This window comes from Clytia hemisphaerica, unplaced genomic scaffold (genome assembly GCF_902728285.1).
Source record: "Clytia hemisphaerica strain Z4C2 unplaced genomic scaffold, Clytia hemisphaerica genome assembly, whole genome shotgun sequence".
In the NCBI taxonomy this organism is placed as follows: domain Eukaryota; kingdom Metazoa; phylum Cnidaria; class Hydrozoa; order Leptothecata; family Clytiidae; genus Clytia; species Clytia hemisphaerica.
Genome location: NW_027104234.1, coordinates 378087 through 393525, shown reverse-complemented (window position 1 = coordinate 393525; position 15439 = coordinate 378087). Strand labels below are relative to the sequence as shown.

Below are 15439 nucleotides of genomic sequence, written 5' to 3'. Positions count from 1 at the left end.
GGATCTGCTGTTGTAAAAAGCTTGATTTAATTCTGAATTGAGTTTAGCATTAAGCTCTTCACCATCATAGTAACGAACAGGGGAACTCAGAACTGCTCTCTGAAAAAGATTCTTTTCAAATGGATGAATTTAAGTTAGGGGTTGTTTAAGATTGAGAAGTTGAATATAACTTTAATCTATTTCAGCAGAAGAAAGAAAATCTAGAATTCAAAAAACAAATCAAAAGATGCCTCCAAAGAAAAAAGTAAAAAAGAAGCGTGCAAAAAGTGCAAAAGCTAGTGAACCAACAATCGAAGAAAAATATCAGCAAACTATTCAAAAGATTACTTCTCTACAAGATCATCTGGCAATGCGCACTGAAATAGCACGTCGTTCACAGCTCAAATCATATGATTTACGAGACCAGATGAGAAAAGCTAATGATGAGATAATTGAAGAACGCAAAAGCAAACACGATATATCATCAGATCTTATCAGGCAATACAAAAGTATGCAAAAAGATTTGACGCATAAGACTTATCTACTGGAAAACAAAATCCTTGATTTGACTACACGTTTAACAACTACTGAACAAGAATTAGCTAATGAGCGTACCGAGAAACAAAGAATCATTGAGGAAAAAGATTCAGTGATTTTTAAATTAGAGAGGAGGCTTGATCATATTGAAAATGCATATGAGAATATTTTACATGATGCTTTTGATGCGATTGTAGATAAAATGCAAGTAGCTCGGAGTGCTTGGCAAAATGAATCAATGGAAATTCAAAGTAGAAACAAAGCTTTGTTATCAAAGTTTGGTTTGAATCCATTAGAAATTTAAACATATAGTTTGTTTTTCTATATTAATTTCTTAGCCTCGGGCTAATTAGCTGAGGGATAAACTATAACTGGCAACACAAATAACCATTGTATTATTTGCGTTATACTAGAGTGTAATATTTTGGAAAATTTGTACATAAATAATATATCGATGATATTTTTATCAGATGATGAGTACTAATATATTTCTAATATCAGAATAATGTGTTTTAAAATTGATATTCATGATGTAATCTTTTATACGGAAACACATTAAAAATACAGGGCGTTTGTTACCACTTTCATTGTTTAAATTCAACACTGTGTGGCAAACGTCCGGTATTTTTGCTTTTCGAATTCCAGAAGTTTCTTTTGATTTAACCTTTGCATTGGGTAATAAAGGTCTTGATCTTATAATAAAACTTATTGGTGATTTCAGCAGGATTATCTTTGTATATTAATAATCCTTGTGTTTCACGATGCAACAAAGCTGGTTTAAAGACAAATACAGGCATACCTGTTAATATTTTGTAGAATCCCTCTTCAAAGAACTTTGATAAGATGAAATTCATTTAAAACTTCTTTTCTTTACAGTGAATATGAAAAATTTAAATGATTGAAATAAATTATAAAGATTTCTTTGTGCCAGAGGTAAATAATTTTCTGATTTATAATCAAGCTAATGCTTAACCCTTTCCATCATTTGTATTCATCCTCAGGTGAACATTTTGAGATTATTTTCGGTTGTTGAAAAAGAAAAGTTTCATAATTTTTCTCTAAGTGGCCTGGTTTTTTACCCACTTTTATGAACTTTAAAGTTACTATTTTCAATCCTCTGGCAATTAGGCTATGTTTAACAGTTTTCCTAACCGCGCCCTCTCATTTGTTAGACGGCTAATATCAATTCAAACTGTCCATTTTATTTTATTCCTTTTTTTTATAATGTTCATATTTACATCTTAGATTCCCTCATCAGCATTTTATATTCCAAATTTTATCACAAAAGAAGAGGAAGCAAACTTGGTAAAGAATGTGAGCATTATTTCAATATCTACAAAATTTTAACACTTAAAATGCTTTAAATGCTATGATGAAAATATTTTGTCTGGTAAGAATCTGTCACCGAAAGACAAGGACATTTTAAAAGTTATTACCTGGGGGTGGGGGGGGTACTAGGTTTGCAAGATGACGGGTATGTCCGAAAATCGACCCTTAAAAAGACTATTTTCACAAAATTTCAGCCAAAACTTTCAAATTTTAGTCCAAATTTCAAAAATTTATGACCCGTTGAGGTAGCTGATTTCTGATCTTCGTAATCTTGGAACCCTTACAATCCTCCTTACAAACCCTCAATTGCTTTTTAATGATTTTTGTACCCCTTTGGCGAGAGTGTGAAAAAAATTGACCCTTATGGCTCACATATACCCGACACCTATCCTAAGTACCCCCGGAGTTGTTATTTATTTGATTTATTTGTTTATTTTCATTAGATACAACAAGCACCGAAGCCAAAATGGACACAATTGTCAAACCGAAGACTTCAAAACTGGGGTGAATTTTTAGTTTTTTATACTATCTGATTCTGTTATATACAGCTGATGGTTGTAACAACATCAAACTTCAAGTACTGTAAAGCAATTTTTGTATTTTTTTTTGAAAATTGTATCATACTCCTTCACCTTTTAGAGCACTCTTGTAGCGTCGCTTAATCTTCAACACATATTATCTGATATACCTTTAAAAGAATTTATTTTTACATTAGAGTTCCCGTTTCATATCAGACACATATTTTATATCAGGAAAGTGTCCTGCTATTGTTATATCATGCTGATATTAGCAAAAAACTGCTTTTCTTTTCCTCTTTCTGACCAATCTTGCTCCACACCCGCGTCAATTCTATGTAGAAAAGTTTGTAAATTAAAATTAACGAGTAAACAAACGACATCACTCTTATTTAAAAACAAAACTAAGCCATTTTGTTCATATGGTTTTGCAGATAACTTTTTTAGTTGATTTGACTTTTTCCTTTATATTTTAGGTGGACTTCCCCATGAGAAGGTACAATTACATTCATTCTTCAAAAATCATTTATCTTTTTTTTCTCCTGCATAAAGTTAAGATCGATGAAAATGTTTTTCTTCATATTATTTATTTTACTCATCTTTTGTTAATGTTTTTTTTCATTCGATTCAATAGGGGATGATTCCTGAGAAGGTTCCACCAGTAAGTTTACCTTGCTTTTCTTTAAAAGTCTTGTTTTTAAATAAGAGTGATAACGTTTGCTTACTCATCAATTTTAATTTTCACACTGCAAGATTCCCGGGGGGGGCACTGACCTTGACGACCGACGGGGACGTGCCGCTGGAGTTTCAAAAGTCGATCCTGTCAGAAATGAAATTTGATGAAAAATAGACCCTGTCAGAAGAAAAATTCGATGAAAAATCTACCCTGTCAGATTCTACTGTGAAAAACCTTACCCTGTCAGATTCTACCCTGAAAAACCTACCCTGTCAGATTCTACCCTGAAAAACCTACCCTGTCAGATTCTATGTTAAAAACCTACTCTTTATACACGTTTTTCGCGTTTTTCGTAAAGCATAACGTGATATCAACATTTCCAGGCTAAAAAACTACAGCATTGCATAAACATTAAACCTCAATACCTGGAAAACCGACCAAAAGAATCGACGACGAGAGTTATGCTTGAATTGATTTTTTCAGGCGAAAATCAGTATCGAAGTTGATTGGATACTACTCGAATTGAGACATTTTTAAAATAAATCCCCTCTAAATCGAAATGTTATGGAATTAATAGGGTATTTTCTTATTAAATATTTCCTATCTATAGGAAATATTTGTTAAAACGGTAATTTTTCTCCTTCTCCTTCTCCTTCTTCTCCTTCAAGTCTAACGCCGGTTTTGGTCAATTTCGTGAGTTTGTACATGAGTCTCTTTTTAAATCAAGCTCCGGCGGTAAAAACAGTATGATGTTCTTTTTTCGAGGCAGAAGACGTCAGTTTTTCAAGACACGTCGTAGGAAATATGCGTACGGTGGTCTATTCTCCTTGCCGATCGGAAAACGTTGCCCGGTTCGAAAGCGTATTGTTGATCGGACCATACTGCTTTTTAACAGTCATAACAAAGATGGAGGCAAAAAATAGACAACAAATGTTGCTCTTTCGCTATTTTCGCTATTTTTGAATTGAGTTTTTTGTACGATTGTCTGGATTTGATGTTTCGTTTACATACTCTTGGTGTGAGAGATACAATCTCTTATCTTGATGGTCTTGGAAAAACAGGACATTTTGTCAACTTTATTCATGTTTCACAACAAGCTAACTTCATGCCTGTATATTTACCTAAAAGTGATATTGTGGATAAATCTGGCCATGTTATACCTGAAAAAAATACTTGCGACATCAAAAAAGTTTGAACTCACTTTTATGGTATGCACCACCCAATGCGCAATGGTCATGGTCAGATGGCGATATGGTTGGTGATGAACTATGATTTAGCTAGCTTTGAGCTAAAAATTTAAACATGGTGCAAAATTGACTGGTTAATGATTGAATTTCCCTTGGTGTTTTTATCTACAACAATGAATTAACTGGTTAGTGACAGTTGGTGAAAACTCTTTTTGTGGGGAAAATTCTGTTGCGGTTCACAGAACTGGTAATTTCAAACTTTTTAAGCTGATATAACCGGAACACCTTGGCCAATATGAAGAATGTTAACTTTTAAAATTTTGATTGTATTAAATATGGAATTAAACAATTGGAATCATTGTCTTGAACTTGGTACTTGGAGATTTTCTTCCCCATGCATTTATAATGTGGAAAACTTTGGTCGTGGAGATTTTTTCCACGTGCGTTTTAAACGTGGAAACTTTTGTTGTGAATTTGGAGATTTTCTTTCCCGTGCATTTAAAATGTGGAAAACTTTGGTTGTGAATTTGTAGATTGTTTTCCACGTGCGTTTTAAAGGCAAAAGGTTGCATTTAAACAATGGAAAACTTTTGCTATGAATTTATTTTCCTCAATACGAGTTGAAAACGTTGAAAACTTTATAAATTTGGAGATTTCTTACACGTACATTTAAAAGATGGAAAACATTTGTTATGAATATATATTTTCTTCAATGTGCGTTTAAAACTTGACATTTTCTTCCACATATGCATTTAAAAAATGAAGAAAACTTGTTCGTTCTCATTGACAATTTTTTCAAGTGATTTCCTGGCCTGGCCTGGAACTTTTTTTCCCTTTTTGTCATTCTTTCATTTCAGATATTTCCCCTTTTTGGCTAATATTTCTGGCAATAAGCGCTTAAAATAAAATGATATAATTATGCACTATCCCAAGGCCTTTTGATGTGTTCAATAACACAACACTCTACTCAGCAGGTGCGACGCCGGGTGATGGCTAGTATAATACTAAAATCCAACTAAAGTCCACCTACTCTTGGGTACCTAATAGCCGGGGGGATTGGAATAAGGGGGGGGTTGAAAAATCTCAAAACTTAATAAGCGGGGGGGGGGGGTTGGATAAAAAATGTCCTGGGTGGCAAATTTTTTAAAAGGAGGCTAATAAACCTTTTTTCAAAGAGGCCACCCTTTGTTGAATAATTGTGTAGTCCAGCAGAAAAACAATGATAAAACCATGCATAATGTATACAATATACATGATACAGTAATTATGCATGGCTCTATCATTGTTTTTATGGCTGGAATACAAAATTATTCAACAGGACGTCCTCTTTGAAAAAAGTCTATACAGCAGAATTGGGACAAAAAAAGGGAACTTTCAAAAACATTTTCCCAAAAATTGATAAGCGGGGGGGGGGGGTGGAATAACAATGTTCAGAGTGGAAAATCTTCGAAAAATAAATTAGCCAATTTGGTTACTGCATTGTTATATTCTCAGTCGAGTTCAGCTTGGATATACTCCGTAATCCGTAGGTTTGAACCTTCGTCATCTTAGGAATAATCCTGCAAATACTAGCAATTACATAAACGAATTTAGAAATTCTTGGGGACTTGTGTTGCTTGATGTTATCTGATAAAGCACTTTGAAATCTTTTGAGGACATCAATAATTATTAAATATTTCCTATCTATATAGGAAATATTTGTTAAAACGGTAATTTTTCTCCTTCTCCTCCTTCTTCTTCTTCTTCTTCAAGTCTAACGCTCGGTTTTGGTCAATTTCGTGAGTTTGTACATGAGTCTCTTTTTAAATCAAGTTCCGGCGGTAGAAACAGTAGGGTGTTCTTTTTTCAAGGCGGAAGACGTCATTTCTTCGAGAAACGTCTATTGTAAATATCCGTACGGCGCTCTATTCTCCTTTTCGATCGGGCAACGTCGGCCGTTTCAGAAGCGTATTGTTGATCGGACCATACTGCTTTGTTTCTAACTGTCAAAAAACAAAGGAATTCTAGTTGTCATCAACGATCCTGTTGTTTTGTTTCCGCAGAAATTCTAAGTCTTGAATAGCGTGGATATTAAATTTACAGACCAGAATAATCAACCGTAGTATAACCTCCAAGCAGCTCTTCGTGCTCCACACATTCTATGCACTTTCCATGCATGCCAGATAGATGCGCTCTCTAAAGGGAATGGTTCTGCATCATATGCCTTAGCAATGGTGATCGGTTATGAGATTAACCGTAGTAGGGTTACCCAATAAGATACCAGTCAGGCAAATCCTTGCATTTGCACGGGGTCCGCTACGTTGCATTTGCAACGGGTCGAAATCGAAAGTAGCGCGAAAACCCGGTGCAAATACACTGGATTTTTGGAACTCTGTGTGAAATCGCGCGATCTAGACGCGGGCGTTTAGAAATACTCAAACTTACCAAAAATATTTTGCTTGATTAAAAAAGATTGCATGGGTGGAATCTTTTTTCCATGGACACAATTCTTTATTAACGAATGAAGAATCTCGTAAAGAAAAAATGAAAGCCCCGTTCGTCTTCATTTTCCCCCGTTTTCAATTCAAAGTTGAAATTGACGTATTTGCCTGACGCGTTCTAGCTCATTTGCACAGGGTCGGGAAAACCTGTTGCAAATGCACACCCCGTGCAAATACAAGGATTTGCCTGACTGGATACTATTTACTTGATCGGGAAACGATTTGATATTTTTTATCAAAACGCATCCTCTTTTGTCTTTGGGATATGCTTTTAGACTTGATCTTCAAATCGTCAAATGAAAAGGAAAATTTTGAGAAAAGGGGAAGCTATAAAAGGCACCTCATAAAATATATTAAATTTAGAAGTCGATTGACTAGAGGATTTATTTAAAAGTTCACTGCAGTGGAAAACTTAAAATAAATGAAAGACATTCTACGCTTCTACTTTAGTGGTTATGAACGAAAACGAGTCTCATGTTCACAAGCCAAAAGAAAGGTTTTTTAAACACGCCAATTATATGATTATACACCATCAACTCATTCAAACAATTGCATAATAACAGTAGTTTGCGCTACTAGCACTTGGGGAGCCAATTGGTTAATTTTGTTTCCCGCCCGCATTTCATAACAAATACGCATAACAGAAATCATAAACTTACGTCATGAGTTTATTCTGGTCTGTAAACTTAATACCCATGCTCTTCGGGACTTAGAATTTCTGTGGAAAAAAAACAACAGGATCGTTGATGACAAATAGAATTTTCCCAAAACAAAGATGGCAGAAAATAGACAACAACTTTTGCTCTTTGGCTACTTTTCTTTGCTTTGGTTTATATGCTTTGATGAGTTGAATTGGATCATGATTTTTGTACGATTGTCACAAGGAATGGTCGATAGTGAACTTTTCTTAATATTCCTTTCTGGATTTGATGTTTCGTTTACTGTACATTACTGTACATTCATTCTGTTGGAATGAGAGATGATACAACAATCTCTTGGTCTTGTCTTGGAAAAACAGGACATTTTATCAACTTTCACAACAAACTAACTTCAATTTTGTTTGTATATTTACATAAATCGTACGAAGGCAAGTGACTGTGAATAAATCTGACTATTACATACTTGCAATATGAAAAAAGTTTGCACCCAACGACAACGTGAACGAATGCAATGCAACAAAACAATGGGAATGGTTGATGAACTGATTTTAGCTAAAAATTTAAACATGGAGCAAAATTGACTGGTTAATGATTGAGTTTCCTTTGGCTTTTTTCCAGGCGTACCCAATCGATAACATCGATTGTCGATTTAATCGATGTCAATCGATAAAAGTCGTTCGTAATCGATGATCGATCGATTACTAATCGATGGCCAATCGATAGGAACGTAAAATTTTATTATCGATTGGTATCGATTAACATCGATTAAATTCGATTATTATCGATTAGCCATCGATTGAATTCGATTGTTATCGATTAAGATCGATTGCGATCGATTGTGCTAATTTTCTGTATGTATGATCGCTACTCTGTGTACCAGAGTGTATCTCACGATAATATAGGCTTCTGCTCATCCTCTAGCGAAAAAAGTTTCTTATAGGAGATATATCTATAGAGGTTTGCGAATCAAACTAACGATAATACCGTAGCGTACTTTAAGGGAAGAAATTTTCGCGGGAAGAAATTTTCGCGGTTCACAGCTCAAAATTTGCCGAAAAACCGCGAAATTAAATTCCGCGAAAATTTGTTCCGTGAAAATTTGTTCCCTTAAGGTAGTACGACAATGAATTTTGAAATTATCCATAGAAATCGGGTTTGTGTACAGACTATATGATCGCTTGCAGTGCCAAAAATCATTGTTTTGTCCTTATTCGAGGTTATAATTAGCGTCTTGTTTCCTCAGTGAATCCCGGAATGTGAGAATAAGCTACCCGAAGAGGTATACAAATGTATAAAAGGGGTACCAATTTTTTTAACAAATTAGAAGGCTGGGTATTCATTGAGTTCTAGCCAAAAGGGAGAGTCGAGAATCTTGGATGGGAAATGAAACCACTTATTTCCCATCCAAAACGCCTGCGCGTGGTTTTCATACAAATGCCAGATTAAAACTAAAATCTATCGCTAGATTTCAACAAGCAAAGGAACCACTAGATATAATCCGTCTTAATGATGAGTTTTGGATGGGAAATAATAAGTGGTTCAATTTATGTTGCCTGAGAAGGGTTAAAGATTCGCCTCTAGCCCTTCGGGCTTGAAACTCGATGAAAGCCCCTGATAATGTGAATTAAGGCTAAAATAAAGGCTAGAGTAAAATGAGGGATTTTCCCGATTGGACTCAGCATTATTCGACGACCATCGGCTTTAGGGGTCACAAACATAAATTCTGAAATTAAGAAGCGGGGTGGTGGGACCTTAGAATAGAGGGGATAAATTGAGGACTCGAAAAATAAAGTGAATATTCAGTATTTTCAACTATTTTGTTAGAGTTCATTTAAGTTTTCTTTTAAACAAAATTTACAGGATTAGAAACAGTGTAGTGAAAACGTTAAAATCTAAATCGATTTAAACCATCAAAAAGTATCTATGCAGCTAACAAAATAATAAAAGTTGATTATTGCCAATTTGCATTCAAACGGGTGCTAATCTCATCGGTCCGGACTGATTGGTCCGAATACGAAGAGATTCGAATTATCGAAAGCATTCTACGAAGAAATCTCTTTACGGTATTTATATCTCTTTTCCGACTGAAATTTGATTCAAATTAAAGAGAGATTCAAATAAAAGAATTAGCGAATTAGCGAAAATGCACTGAAGTATTTAGTTTATACAAACTAAATCACGTAACAATAATCGTATTATCATATAATGCCTACTATATTACATGCATTATAAACGACTCCAGTATGTGAAGTATTCAAATTACTTTGTACTTTTTTAACAAAGTTAGAGTTTTCTTTTCTATTACAGTATCCATTGTTAAGTTTACTTTAGAGATAAATGACTGGCCATTAACTAATACAATGTTTTTCACAAGGGGCATTGAAAAAATGGCCTTCTTTCCTTTGAACTCGATACCGTGGCACGTAAAAATAATTGTATCGAGTTTCTTTTCTTTCTCTAGAGATAGAGTCGGGTGAATTGCCTTCGCACCAAATTTCTGAGCAATCCGAACAACAAAACCAACGGCGCAAGTTTTTTTGTCCTTGCGGTACACGATAATTTCACCAAGCCCCAAACCATCATGCACAATGCCAAGCTTATCAAAATAAGAGGTCGTATTTGTTGACTTCCAGCGTTCTGCTCTAGAAGCGGCAGGTGTATACGATTTACCAGCTTGTAGTGAAAGAAATCTTGAAATATGGTAATAATTCCCCTCCCAAAATACGTATCGTGGACGCCACGCACCTTTATTCCTGCCAGATACTTCACGTTGCAGGGAATGAGAAGTGAATTCATTTTCATCTGCCAAAACATTCACATCTGTAGAAGAAACCTTCACTCTGTACAATTGGTTACTGTTTCCATCGTGTTCGGGACAATCAAAGTGATAATTAGCTGCTTCATTCGGTTTAAACTTGATACCAACGCACTCATAATGATACCATTTCGCACACCCAGGGAATTCACATTGTATCCAATTGATTTTCGTCTTTCTTTTTATTTTTTCGTCAATCACATGAAGGCATTTGTCTTTAGTAGCAAGTGAACATTCGTTTGATTGAGAAGGCTTATTCGCTTCTTCAGTATTTGCTAAAAATTAATTTTAAAAATACTCCGTTATTTGAGCCAAGTCTAGGTGTTTGTGACAAATGTGCCCAACTAGAAGTAATTGAACTTGAAAAAGACACTTAAGCGTCGAAATATCGTTAAAGAAAAATGTGTTCTGTTTTTTTTTCTATTTTGAATTTTGCTAAGGGTTTTTATGTTTCATAACTCACAAAGTTTGAAATCAATTAATCGATGCGAAATTGATTAAAAGAATCTTTGGCTAACAACAATAAGAAAAGGCTATAGACTTTTCTTTGAATGCAGTCTGATATCCAACTTCTCGTTTTTAGGATAATTATAGCACAAACGACAAATTGAAGATTTGTTTTACCTACCATCAATAACAAGTTCTGACGCAACAGTGACCAAATCTTCTAGAGAATCCTCCACAATACTATCCTGGGCTTCCATGGTTTCATCATCAATATCATCAATTTCAAAATCAATAACATCGTTTTCGTCTGGCTGATCAGGCGTTGATAAGTTGATATTCCATCCATGATACGTGATGTTTTTCAAAAGTATGTCATCTCCTTGTTTTACAAGTACGCGGCCAGTGATAAGATCCTCTACCATTCCAAGGCTTCTTATAGTTGATACAACCTTGAAAATTTAGAAAAAATATAAAGTATAAGTTTGCTTTCATAAAAGTTTGAAATGGCCGTTTCTTTTTAACAGTTTTGTACTTGTAGAAGATATAAATTTCTAAGTTGTTGGAATCCTCATCTTAATGTATCAATATGCTTCCCTCTTTTTTAGGTCTCTAGAGGGCACTTGTCATGGAGACGAGGAACAAAGGTTATCAATACCATTCAGAAATACCTCGATTTCTGCTTCTTTCATACCCTCTTTGATCAGTTCTTCAATATTTGGCAGGCTCTCTTTCTGTGTTACAGCTATCGGTTTCACATTTAGTTCATTTAACCGTTGTAATCTAAAAGCAGGCAAAAATAACAAAACACTAGCTTTCTTTTTATTATACTAGATGTGATGGTCAATGATGTGGTACTCTTGTTGGCTTGTGGAAATACACTTGGCAGCGAATTAAATTTATGCACTATTTTTTATATAGGTAAAAAATCTACCTGGCAGCAAAATCCAACATTTCTAGCATCGTAAATGCTGGTTTTCCTCGGACAAAGCCACGGAGTCTTGCAAAAACTTGTTCACAACCATCTGAGCCGAGTAGTTGGAAATTGTAGTTGACATCAGGGTAGTACCGATGGAATAGAATCGATGTCAATATGATTGTATTACCAGCAATTATCACGTCATTATAGGTCTGCTTCGTAATAAAATACTTTTCATCATCACTTTCTGTGATGTCAATCCACGATTTCCACAATCTAATAAATACGAAATTACAAGTTCAATAATATAAGTATACATCAATTGCTACACGGTGTTTTATGCTGGCGTGAAGTTCAGGCAATGTAGGTGTATTTAAAGATTTTATTTCAAATTTCATTGAAATAAAATCTAAAATACGCCTGCGTCTCAGCTAGCATCCAACGTTGTTTCGACGTTCAAATAACATTACATGGACGTTAGATTAAAGAACGTTCTGTGGACCCGTTTTGTGCCAGCTGGGAGTGCCCGAAGTTTGTACCAGTATAAACCACCGTATAGAAAACTATTATTTAAAAAAATGGTTGATTTGGTAGTTCTCTCAAAATGCAAGGATAGGAATTTAGATTTTTTTTGTGAATTTTGGACTCTTACAGAGACTCACTTTGCTTTTTAATGATCCTTCTATCTCTTTGAGATACTTTCGAGGTTCTGAAAAAGGGATCCTTGTGGCTCACACATATGCGGCACCCATTTTGCCTAAGTGTCTCCCCCTGGGTTGACTATTAACTGCTCAAAGGACGAATTACCTACTTAAAAAAAACAACAGCTGTCCATGCTTTCTTTATTCTTTCTTTCAAGCTAAGCTTATTGTCATTGTATGCATCTAAGATTCCTGCGCCAATCTTCAGGTAAACTCTCGTTCCAAGATTCTTCTGATTCCCAGCATTTTCTTCTTCTGAAAGTGTTTTTCTGACGGTTGGATTCAGTATTCGTTTTGCAGCGTCTACGTTTTGTTTGTCCCGAACGTAGATGTCTGTTTTCCATAAACCCGATTTAAGTTTCTTTCTATAGATAAGAAAGTTGACCTTGTACTAGTATACTTTTGAATGTCACTCTTGTTTCTACAGTCTCTCAAGAAAAATATGAGACAAAGGGACTTTCCGGTGGAATTTTAAAACCACAAGTGATTTTTAAATGCTTTAAAGTACGGTTCTAAAGTAGAGTTTCAAACATTAGACTTCAAAAGACTTACGACCTTAGGATCTGTGGATTCAAAAGCTCAAATTTGCAATGAGGCTTGGAATCTAGTCTAGAAGCCACTAAACCCATCTAAAATCGAAATGTTCAATGGAAGATAGTTGAAGTGCTAAAATAGCAATTCTCGCCCGAACTCCAAATTCTGAAAAACGTTAAAATGCACTTAAATCTCAATGTATTTCTCGAAAGATTGTAGGTTCAAAGGATCAGATGTTATTCATTATTGTTATTTCTATCAATCAAAATAACAATAATAATAATATTATATAAAAATAAAAAATACTGTGCTTACTTTTCAAAACATTGCATGAGATGCTCTAGCAAAACCAAATGATTCCCAAGCACTAATGTTCTTCTCATGTTAAGTAACTGGTTACGAAGCTTTTTAATGAGATGTTTCCAATCCGAGAACGGGATGTATGGAGCCAGTGATTCTTCTGTTTGAATCATCAGATCAAGAGACGGTAGTGTTGCCTTTTCACGCAGTGCGGAGAATGTACTTATGAAATATTTCCGATACTAAAATGAAAATTCAGGAATCCTTTAGAAACAACTTTGTGACTTCTCCATGCAAAAAAATCGATTATTCATTCATGAATTGTGTAAGACTATATACCTTTGAATCGCCATCTGCCGCTAAACCAATGATATCAATTTGGTGATTTCTTGCCATTTTTCGTGATATATCGAACCAATCTTTGACTTTTTTCCAATCTTCACCTATAAATCAATATTTCAAAAGAGTAAAACAAAATCGAATTCTTTACCGTCTGAAGATGATTTAGATTACATAAAGTAATCTCCTCCAAGGGGAAAGATATATGGGACTTTTGACGGGAAATTGCAATTCCAATTCCAATTAGTATATTATAGAGTTTCGTATTTAGGAGTATTTAGTATTAAAATCAAACGCGTTGGTGAAATATTTCTTACCTTTGACAACGGGTTGAATGCTAATGATACACCAGGGAATATTGTCAATTACCGGTACCAAGAGAAAAAGGTTGGCCTGGTTTGCTTTTCCAATCTTTCGAACGTGCAGCAGATCCATGATATCTTCGGCAGTCGTTACCATAAATTTTTCATTAGATGCAAGACCGATCACTTGATTATTTCTTATTCTCAATGCTGGTACAATGACTGTTGCATCTACAGCTAAAATGAAAGGCCCTGGAAAACCCCATAGCTGGTACAATTTTGAGGCATACGCAAAAGCCCTATTTTCAATGCTCATTGGAAGTAAAAATGACATTCTTGCTTGTCGGTACATGGTCTGGGTCGAGGGTCCACTTAATTCATTTGAAAGGATTGTAGCTATCTTTTTACCACCATAATTTAAGACAGTGGCAAAAAGTGTTTGAGTTGACTCGGTCCAGCGTTTTCCAGTTTTCTTTTCCAAATTGTAAAAAATGTCTCGAACAAAATTGTACAGTGTCTCGTGTTGTGGGTTCGACTTTATGGCGGTTATTTTCGAGGCCAATTCAATGACGTCTTTCTTGTAAGGCTTGTCGACTCCTTTGTTGATCATCAGACTTTCTTTAATGTCGACTCCCAGGATAAGTTTTTTGGTATCGTATACCATTTTCTGAAGATGGAAGATAAAACAAACACTTTTATAAGTTGTCATCTCTCACTAATTTAAACTCTACTGTATTATTCAAATGTTTCTATAATTCGAAGTAATTGTCATTCAAAGGGGAAAAACCCCTACAACCAAAGGGCAATTTAAAATGGTTGTTTTACGAGCAAAGCTATCGAAAGAGGTCAATTGTGGTCGGAGTCCTTCAAAGTTTGTATATTTTTGATAAATTATGTAGATTATGATATAAGAGGTTAACCTGTTGTTCAGATATAAGGGCCAAAGACTTGATAAGTTTCAATTGTTCATCGTTTGCTTGTTTTTCTTTAATGTCCAGAACAAGAGTGATTTGTTCTACTGATTTTTGCAAGGCTTCGTGATCGAATAACTGAAAAAAAAATCATAATTGTATTCAATTATCGTTTTCAATTATTGTAGATTAGAATTTGCATGAGGCCTTGTTTAGAGTAATACTGATTTTCTTTATTCGGCAATTACTTTTGTACCGCGTCTTTACGACTTTCAACAAGGGATCGTACAATTGTATTTTGAATAAAACAGACAGAAAACTGTTGCATTTTAATGAAACAATACCCACTAAGAAAAAACAAAACTGAAATCGCTAGCGAAACAAAATCACTGCAGAAAAGGCTTCAGGTATGTAAGGCTATTTTTATATAGATAGTCAAACCTTGTTTTGATCTTGAGTCATCGCCATTATTTTCTCTGTCAATCTATTGTGTTCTCTGCCTAACGATATTCGATGTTCTTCAGAAATCTTTGCTTCAAGTTTAGCTCCTTCGATACAACGGAGATCATTTCTTTCTTTTTGAAATCTTTCGACCTGTTCGATTTGACATTCAATTTCTAATGATCGAGCTTCTTTCGATTCCACTTCATGGCGGTTCACTTCATTGGATGCATTCTCTAATTTGGACGAATTCAACATTTTTTTCGCCATCTGAAACAAAAAAAGGGACACACTCTTAATCAACAAGGAGGGAAGTTTAGCGGATTTGTAAATGTCCACCTCAATCAGATATTCTTCTTTATTCGAAATTT

General features: G+C 34.9%; 2 protein-coding genes across 2 annotated transcripts in view; both read left to right on the top strand.

Annotated features, from left to right (window-relative positions):
- The first annotated feature begins 226 nt into the window (after positions 1-226).
- Positions 227-820, top strand: LOC136816038 (dynein regulatory complex protein 12-like). The gene has a single exon (XM_067072469.1). The coding sequence runs from the start codon at positions 227-229 to the stop codon at positions 818-820; it is 594 nt and encodes a 197-aa protein (XP_066928570.1).
- A 570-nt stretch (positions 821-1390) lies between these two features.
- LOC136816019 (alpha-ketoglutarate-dependent dioxygenase alkB homolog 6-like) overlaps positions 1391-15439 on the top strand; it is a 29719-nt gene continuing 15670 nt past the window's right edge. Inside the window, exons 1-5 of the mRNA XM_067072442.1 lie at positions 1391-1449; positions 1762-1830; positions 2289-2349; positions 2837-2856; positions 2995-3021. Coding sequence (XP_066928543.1) covers positions 1411-1449; positions 1762-1830; positions 2289-2349; positions 2837-2856; positions 2995-3021 — 216 coding nt within the window. The 5' untranslated portion in view covers positions 1391-1410. The remainder of the gene's footprint in view (positions 1450-1761; positions 1831-2288; positions 2350-2836; positions 2857-2994; positions 3022-15439) is intronic.

Bases quoted from the DNA above. Each gene is read 5' to 3' on its own strand.
- LOC136816038 (XM_067072469.1), top strand. From the start codon at position 227: ATGCCTCCAAAGAAAAAAGTAAAAAAGAAGCGTGCAAAAAGTGCAAAA.